We start from the raw sequence: 9,318 nt of genomic DNA, 5'->3' as shown, positions 1-9,318 counted from the left end.
TACTAACTCTCATATCTCAAATCTGACATAATATTTTTATTTAATTAATATTATCTCCAAAATTTAAAAAAATATCTATAAACAATGTAAACTAAATCCGTGCGTAATACAAAATGACTATCAATATAGATATACGATTATATATTTTTGTTATCGTGTTTATTTAGAGGAAATAAACAAAAATCCTCCAAACAATATGTAAAACAAGATAAATAAACGAAAAACCAGGAAACTAAATTCTAAATATATACGTCATGGTCCAGTGCTGAACCAAACTCATACTTCCACACACGTGGCTCTCACCGGCGCTTACTTGTGTTACACTTGTCAAACAACATACATGAACTCGCAAACAAACCACCGTTAATTTTCAAATCTTTAATCTTAACCGTTGTTCACGTCCTGTAAAAGTGATCACTACAAAGTCCGTAACACTGGATTATGCCTCGGCCTTTATACTACATGTGAGATCTTTCTAGTCTCATGAGAGTCTTGAAGCTTCTTTGTGTAACTTCGATCACTGATTTAAATCTACAGGTATGGGTTCTAAAAATATTTCCTACTATTTTTCTGCAAAACTTATACAAATTTTCTCGCATCATTGTCGCTCTCGCTTGTTAGTAATTTGTATCATATTATCATATTTCTTGCTTTGCCTCTCTGTTTGTTGAATATCATAATATATTTTATACGGTGTAAAAACCTATACTTGCTTCAGTTTTTGACATCTTTATCAATTTTGTGTAATCTAGTAGTAATTATATATAATATAAAAAGGTTTTTCACAACTTTTACTAAGGAGATAATACTTGGCTTACTATATTTTTGATATCTGTATTTTTTTGTTTGGATCTAATTAACCACAAACCCAAAAATAAAAAAAAATAAAACATCAACATTTTTTTCCTTCTTTCTTTAATTAGAAATATATGCAGCCCCCAAGAATCTAGAGCCACTTTATATCAATTTGTGGTTGATTTCATCTCGGAACTATACCAACATTAAATTAAATTTATAAGTTTGAATTCGTTGGTTTAATTTCTGTGTTTATATCTTATATAATTTTCACGGGCACAAACGGAATCAAATTTAAGTAAGATGGTGGGATGGTATTATTTATGTAAATTAGTTTAATTTTTAAAATATTGTTTATATAAAATTAAATTTTTGAGTCCCCGAGCCATCCTCGCGTTAGTGTCGACCGACACCATATTGGTGTCGACCGACACCACTACCGCGCAGTGATTTCCTTCGAACAGAACCTCTGAATCTCGCCTCCAAACTTCTCATTTTCATTCCACGCGATTCAGGAAACGAATCCAAACCTCATGAGCTACGAAAAACTCACAAACAACCAAAAGAAACAACCAAACAACACACAATATCACAAAAACAGAGATCTTAGCTTAGATAAGCCATGGTCATGCACTCACTTTTCTGTAGAAAGATTCTGACCAACAATGAATGAATCTCACACTCCCAGCAAGCTTCCCACACGTTCCTAGCCTTGAATCCTCACTCCCACAGCAAGATCTCACCCACAAAGCCTTGAAATCTCACAATCTCTCTCTAGAACCTCATGAACAATTTTCTCTCTTTGTTTTCTCTAAAAACGGCGAGACAAACACCAAAACACGACCTAGGTCGGTTTCCCCACTTAATAGTTCGGTTATGTCGTTTTCCCTAAACCAAACCGACCAAAATCGACGATTAAATCAATATGATCGAACCAGATAACATTGGTGTCGACCGACACCACTATGGTATCGATCGACACCCATCCCATAAAACCAATAATTGGTTTGCGGACGTTACAATTCTCCCCCATCAACATAGATTTGTCCTCGAATCTCGAACAACCATCAGCCAAAGACTCTTGTGCAACCGTCTCCACGGCCCGCACTCTTCCGACCGATCTACGGAAAGTCACCTATAGGCGATAGACTCACGCTCCATGCATTATTTGCTCTCGACTTTTGGACTTTCTTTTACTCATAGGCCTAAACCTTGAGTTTTTATTGACTTCTCATCAGACCTAAGTCTGCATGCCACAATATTGGCTCCTCATCAGACCTAAGTCTGCATGCTATAATATTGGCTCCTCATCGGGCCTAAGCCCGCATGCCATAATATATAAGGAAATCCAATACTCATCTCTCGGGTTGCCACCCTACAGTGTGTCCCCGGATCATCATCCGAAGTCGATATACCAACCATACTCTCAAGCCACAAAGTCTCAGAATATGAGGGTACTAGGAGAACAAAAGTCCCCCAAGAGTCACGAGCAAACAATTCTGAACACGTCTGAGTCCTATCCCTATCTTGGTTTCCTTCCCGTAGCTCGCGTAAAACATCACAATGTCCTACCAACCACATATTCCTCTCTCTGGAATACCTCATGACCATACATGGATCATCTGACTGCCACTAGGACCAAACAAATGTCCTAAACAGGACCACCACAAAGGCCAAACAAATGTCCTAAACAGGACCGCCACCAAGACCATACAAATGTCCTAAACAGGACCGCCACAAAGGCCAAACAAATGTCCTAAACAGGACCACCACAAAGACCAAACAAATGTCCTAAACAGGACCGCCACCAAAGCCACTCGTCCCAAAGGACCGTCATGAAGACCACATGTCCCGAAGGACCGCCTAAACAGGCAACTCTGGCTAAACAGCCCGCCACAAAAGCCACACATCTGGCTAAACAGGACGCCACAAAGGCCACACATCTGGCTTAACAGCCCGCCACAAAGGCCACACATCTGGCTATACAGCCCGCCACAAAGGCCACACCTCTGGCTAAACAGCCCGTCACAAAGGCCACACATCTGGCTATACAGCCCGCCACAAAGACCACACATTTGGCTAAATAGCCCGCCACAAAGGTCACACATCTGGCTATACATCCCGCCACAAAGGCCACACATCTGGCTAAACAGCCCGCTACAAAGGCCACACAATGTCTCAAAAGATCGCCCACAGGGGCACATTGTCTCAAAAGACCGCCACACATGGGCATAATGACTCAAAAGTCCGCAACGAAGGCCACACTAGCCCCTCCAAGGCTCACAACCACTAAAAATGGACAATTCTTACTCACATAAAACCTTCCATTTTTAGAACTTTCCACTTTTGGAATCTTTCCTCTTTTAGAAACTTCTATTTCAGAAAACTTTTCCCCAAAACCCCGCCTCACGGAAATTTTGTACCCCGAGCACCACCTCATCTTGTTACTTAGTTACACAACCAACCATCCCAAGCGACCAAGTAAACAAGAGAGATGGGCTGGAATACTCCATTCCCGCTCCAGCCACGGATTATAGATGGGACCAGGCTAGACAAGCTCAAGTCGCGGCTTGCTTCTCATACCACTTCTGAAACCTTGCCTTCATCCTCGCCTCAGGCTCCCAAGACTGCTCCTCAACACCATCACAGTCCCAAAGGACCCTCATCAAAGGAATCTTCTTCCTCCGAAGTTTCTTGATCCTCCTCTCGAGAACCCTCACTGGTCTCGCCTCCAAAGTCATGTTAGGCTGAAGATCCTAAGGAATCTTAGCTAACAACTGATCATCCTCACGGAGACAGTTCCTCAACATAGAAACATGGAAAACTTTATGGAATGCACGCATAACCTCAGGTAACTCCAGTTTATAAGCCACTGGTCCAACACACTCAATCTCTCTGAACGGACCCATATACCTCGGACTCAACTTAGTCTCAGTCAATGACCTTTTCGGACCCTGCAACATGGCCATCTTGAGGTATACTCTATCACCAACCTGCAACTCAAGATCTCTCCTCCTTCTATCAGCATAACTCCTCTGCCGATCCTGAGCTTCTTTCATGTTCAGCTTGAGAACCCGAATCTTCTCTGAGATCTCCTGAACAAAATCTGCCCCGTACATAACAGTGTACCCCACCTGAGTCCAGCATAACAGTGTACGACACGACCTCCTATACAAAGTCTCATAAGGAGCCATCTTAATACTTGTCTAATAATTGTTATTGTAAGCAAACTCTACCAAGCTCAAGTGATCTGCCCAATGGCCTCCCCAATCCAACACACACATCTTCAGCAAATCCTCCAGCGTCTGGATCGTCCTCTCTGACTGTCTATCTGTCTGGGGATGATAATCTGTACTCATAAGCACCTTAGTGCCCATCTCTGCTTGAAACGCTCTCCAGAACACTAAAGTGAACTTGGAATCCCTATCAGACACAATGCTTGCTGGCACCCCATGCAACATGACTATCTCCTTCACATACTTCTTAGCCAAGACCGCTGCTCCATCAGTCTTCTTAATGGCCTGAAAATGTGCTGACTTAGTTAACCGGTCATCAATGACCCAAAAAGCATCAAACGTCCTGGACACTGGCAAACCTACCACGTAATCCATAGTAATCATATCCCACTTCCACTCTGGAATGGGAAGACTCTTTAGTAACCCTCTTGGAACCTCCATTTTTGGAAAGTTCCTAACTTTTAAAAAAATATTATCTTACTAAGTCTTGATATTTTTTCCAAAAATATAAATTATTTTAACTATTGTTCATCTTTTGATGATTTATGCAATCATTTTAAAATATTTATAAAAGAAAATAATTAATTTCATGTGTATTTGATTTTAAAAGAATTTAATATATAATGATGTTAGACGTCAGATTCTTAAAGTAAGAGTTGAAAGAAACCTTAATATATTATATCATCTAATAATAATAAAGTAAAATTTTCTTTTGGAAAACTTTAAAATATTGTCATTCGATGCTCTATTCTTTCACAAATGTCATTTTGTTTCTTTTAATTTTTAGTGTAACAAATCTATTCAATTGAATTTACATAATAAAATTTTCGTTTAACAAATAATTTGATGATTAAATAGTTTAAGGATATAAGATTATAATATATATATTTGGGTTATATAAGATACTGCAGAGTAGTGAAGTGACTTTAGTGCAGTGGCAAATAGTAAGTCTTTAATGCACAAGGCACCATCACATCCGGGATCGAGTTCCACTCCCTACAAATATAGGTATTTGGCTAATGGGCCGGCCAGTTGTGATTCAATGGTTGATAAAAAAAAAGATATTGCAGAGTAATAATTGGCTTTTTTATTTCCACAATTTAATATAAATATTCACATGATCTTGATATCATACTATTTTAATCATTTTCAATCCATTTAAAATAAACTTAAATATATTTTAATATATTATTCTAAATAACTAAATGAGAATTGAATATATTTTTTTTGATAAAGAGATAATTGTATATATTTCTGTTTAAAGAGAGAATTGAATATATATTCAAATTCATGATTTGATTATCTTAGCTTAGATGCCCTTTCATAGATCTATATTTATAATATATAACTCTTGAATATATATTTAAAACAATAGACAATTTTAGTTATTAATTCACTATAATATATTTTTATAAACCTGACACATTTTTTATTAATTTTTCTATTCTATCTCATCAATCCTATATTTTGTACTAACTCTCATTTTTGTAACTTTCATAATATTTATAGTACTGCAATGAATGATTAATAATAGTATTTAAAAATATTACATATAAGAAATATATTAATATGTAATGATTGTATATCTATAACTCTCACATAGTTTATGTGAACTCCTATAACAATGAAATACTCCCTCTGTTTTAATTTTGTTGTCGTTTTAGGTTTTCAATGAAAATGTTTGGTAAATATTCCAGTTTTATCTCTGATGTTTTAAAGTTTTGACCAATGAAATTTTTATAAAATATATTAATAAAGGGTGAAATAGACAATTTAATAGACTTTTTTAATTTGTGTAAGAAAACCTTAAATGACAAGTAAAAAACGGAAGAAAGTATAAATTACATTTACCTAATTGATATAAAAATTATTGCATTTATTATCCAATTAAAAAATAAATTTTTTATATGCTCTTAATTACAATTTCTGTTAGAGATAGACAGATACACATTTTATTAACTCTCATATCTAAAATCTGACATAATATTTTTATTTAACTAATATTATTTCCAAAATTACAAAAAATATTCACTAATGTAAACTAAATCCGTACATAGCATAAAATGACTACTAGTATAAATATACGATTATGTATCTTTGTTATCGTATTTATTTAGAGGAAATAAACTAAAATCTTCCAAGTAATATGTAAAACAAGATAAATAAACGAAAAACCAGGAAACTAAATTCTAAATATATACGTCATGGTCTAGTGCTGAACCAAACTCATACTTCCACACACGTGGCTCTCACCGGCGCTTACTTGTGTTACACTTGTCAAACAACATACATGAACTCGCAAACAAACCACCATTGATCTTCAAATCTTTAATCTTAACCGTTGTTTACGTCCTGTAAAAGTGATCACTACAAAGTCCGTAGCACTGGATTATGCCTCAGCCTTTATACTACATGTGAGATCTTTCTAGTCTCATGAGAGTCTTGAAGCTTCTCTGTGTAACTTCGATCACTGATTTAAATCTACAGGTATGGGTTCTAAGAAAATTTCCTACTATTTTCCTGCAAAACTTATACAAATTTTCTCGCATCATTGTCGCTCTCGCTTGTTAGTAATTTGTATCATATTATCATATTTCTTGCTTTGCCTCTCTGTTTGTTGAATATCATAATATATTTTATACGGTGCAAAAACCTATACTTGCTTCAGTTTTTGACATCTTTATCAATATTGTGTAACCTAGTAGTAATATCAGTTTGCTTTTGCGGTTTGCTGATATTTGCTAATGTATTTGAATATCCAAAAACAGAACACTTTTATACTCCACCATGTCAATCATTTTTTTTTCTTTTCACAAATGCAAAATTGGAGTTGGAACGATGTGATAGTATTAGTATACACAAACATAAAATTAAATTGATGCCGTATTGTATATTAATGTGATAAAATTCAATTTTACTATGTTAAAACATTGCAGAAGGAACTTATGAATATGTACACTATATTATATTAGGCGACGTAAATGGCAAATGTTCCGAAGATCGGGAAGGCTATCTATAAAGGACCAAGCATAGTCAAAGAGATATTATATGGAATAGCACTAGGCATTGCGGTTGGAGGGCTGTGGAAAATGCATCATTGGAACAACCAACGACGAACGAAGGAGTTCTATGATTTGCTCGAGAAGGGAGAGATCAGTGTTGTCGCGGAAGATGAGTAGTATTCGTGTACGTTTCTCGGTTTTAGTCTTGCACTATATTTAAATCTGGATAGTAAGCAATTTTGGCGGCATGTAATGAAAGTGTGTCGTGTGCTTAACTGATCTGATTGTGTAATTGTTTTCTTGATGTAGGATAGCATTTGTTATACTACCAAATATGAATTCAAGATCAAGAACCAGTAAGGAATCTATCTTAGTTTGTTGCGTAGGGTATGAACTTTTGTAAAAAATGTTTGGAGAACAATGGGAGTTATTATAAAATGTTGGATATGTTACGTTGAAAGGGTTAGTGTTTTGCTAATAAAAGGATATATTGTTAAATCAGTTTGTGAAATTCATATTTGTGCTACCGCGGTATTCACTGATAAGCCCCATCGGGTCTATGTGAGGAAGAAGCAAAGGGAGATTGGAGCGCGTGTGGAAGAAGAGTAGAGCACGTGAGTGATAAATAAATGTATATAAGCCTGTAAATAAGAAAGAGTCGGGCATATCGTAAGAGTGGTGTGAGAAGAGAGTCGTATGTGATCTCTGAGGAGTGAGAATATGGCTTAGCTGCGTCTAAGGCTCTTACGGTTACAGTTCCGATAACATTGTATCTTCATTCATAAATACAAAAGAGTGTTTCTATTCTATCAACTGGTGCGCTTGTGATCTGCGATCGAATCGAATGCAAGAGAAAATTAGGTTTTCACACAAATTGGGGATTTTCTTAAATCGGAGAAATTAGAAGATCAAGATGGTGATGGAGCAAGTTTTGACACCGGTGAAGGAGTTTTTGATATCGGAGCAAGCATCCGTAGAGATCTTTGATCAGTTAGCTGCTTTGGGAACCAAGATTCGTGAATCTGAGAATCGCACAAGTGAGAAATTCGCGGAGCGCGAGATGAAAGAGATTCTTCGCAAGCTTGATTTCTTGATTGCTTCTGGTCCTGCGACAGAGACGGTTCGTGAAGTTGGTGGTTCGAGTCAATCCGGAGCCGCAAGACCTCAAGATCGCCGCAACCAGGTATCTTTCTATCCTCTGGAACCTTGCCTTAGTCAAATTAGGCCTGGGCTTAGAGAGAATTTATTCCGCAACGTGGAAATGGCTATATTCGAAGGCGTTGGAATATATGGTTGGATTGCTCGAGTTGAAAGATTTTTCAGAATGGGAGGTTACAACGAAGCGGAGAAGCTGGCTTTAGTGTCAGTAAGCTTACAAGGAGAAGCTCTGAGCTGGTTTAATTGGGAGGCTAACAGAAGACAATTCGAGAATTGAGAACAGTTTAAAGCTGCTCTGATGTTACGGTTTGGCAATCTGAAGATTCGAGGACCGAGTCAAAGCTTGTTTTGTATCAAACAAACAGGTTCGATTTCAGATTATGTGCAGAGGTTTGAAGATTTATCCTCACAAGTAACAGGATTAGATGATCAGAAATTGGAGGGTATCTTTCTGAATGGGTTGACGAGGGAAATGCAAGAATTGGTTCATATGCAGAAGCCTTGAGATCTTCCTGAAATGATAGCGGAAGCAAGAGCTATGGAAGATAGTTTAATGCGCATGGTGGTTTAGCGAGAGTTACAAATAGTTGATAAGGAACTTAAAGAGTCAAATGCTTCTGATTACAAGAGTAACTACAGCCACTTCAATAATACTTGGAAGTCGAAGATGATAACTACCGACGTAACACAAGGTCATGACAGACAAGTAAACAGAAATGAGCAGAGACCAAAGAGACACAATACTGGTGCAGAGTTAGATGAGAAGAGAAGGAAGGGTATATGTTTTAAGTGTGATGGACCTTACTCTAAAGATCACAAATGTCCGAATAAGGAGCTTAGGGTTCTCACAATATTAAATGGTTTTGAAGTAGAGGTATTGGAGGATAACAAAGTGGATACGGGGAATATGTGCATCTCAGAGCCAGTTGGAGAATGCATGGCCTTATCATTCACCTCGTATAGAGGAATATCATCTCCTTCAACAACTAAAACAAGAGGTACGGTGGGTACATCGGATGTGATCATCATGTTGGATAGTGGTGCCACTCACAACTATATCTCACCTGCGGCAGTCCAGAAGCTCAAACTGAAGTGTAGAGAAGACCCCAATTTGACAGTTAAGCTGG

General features: G+C 37.2%; 1 protein-coding gene across 12 annotated transcripts; it reads left to right on the top strand.

The window, feature by feature from the left end:
• LOC104724392 (putative cytochrome c oxidase subunit 5C-4) lies at positions 399-9,292 on the top strand. 12 transcript variants are annotated; one of them, XR_002033980.1, is made up of 4 exons: positions 399-537; positions 6,393-6,518; positions 6,968-7,217; positions 7,348-7,842. XR_002033980.1 is itself a non-coding variant. In XM_019231693.1 (4 exons), exon 2 carries the CDS (start codon positions 7,013-7,015, stop codon positions 7,208-7,210), a length of 198 nt encoding a protein of 65 aa, XP_019087238.1. In that variant the 5' UTR covers positions 6,366-6,518; positions 7,004-7,012; the 3' UTR covers positions 7,211-7,217; positions 7,348-7,389; positions 7,604-7,842. The 12 variants fall into 12 exon arrangements, 8 of the variants coding, with proteins under 8 accessions (XP_010441176.1, XP_019087238.1, XP_019087237.1 ...); XR_002033978.1 differs by lacking the exon at positions 399-537 and having other exon boundaries at positions 6,366-6,518; positions 7,004-7,217; positions 7,343-7,389; positions 7,604-7,842; XR_002033977.1 differs by lacking the exon at positions 399-537 and having other exon boundaries at positions 6,366-6,518; positions 7,004-7,217; positions 7,343-7,389; positions 7,536-7,840.

The sequence above is a fragment of the Camelina sativa genome, chromosome 11 (genome assembly GCF_000633955.1).
Source record: "Camelina sativa cultivar DH55 chromosome 11, Cs, whole genome shotgun sequence".
Classification (NCBI taxonomy): Eukaryota; Viridiplantae; Streptophyta; class Magnoliopsida; order Brassicales; family Brassicaceae; genus Camelina; species Camelina sativa.
The sequence above is the reverse complement of the archived record's forward strand: the minus strand, read 5'-3'. Positions and strand labels throughout refer to the sequence as shown.

What these genes read in the sequence shown, in the direction of transcription:
- LOC104724392 (XM_019231691.1), top strand. Translation starts at nt 7,947, where the DNA reads ATGGTGATGGAGCAAGTTTTGACACCGGTGAAGGAGTTTTTGATATCG.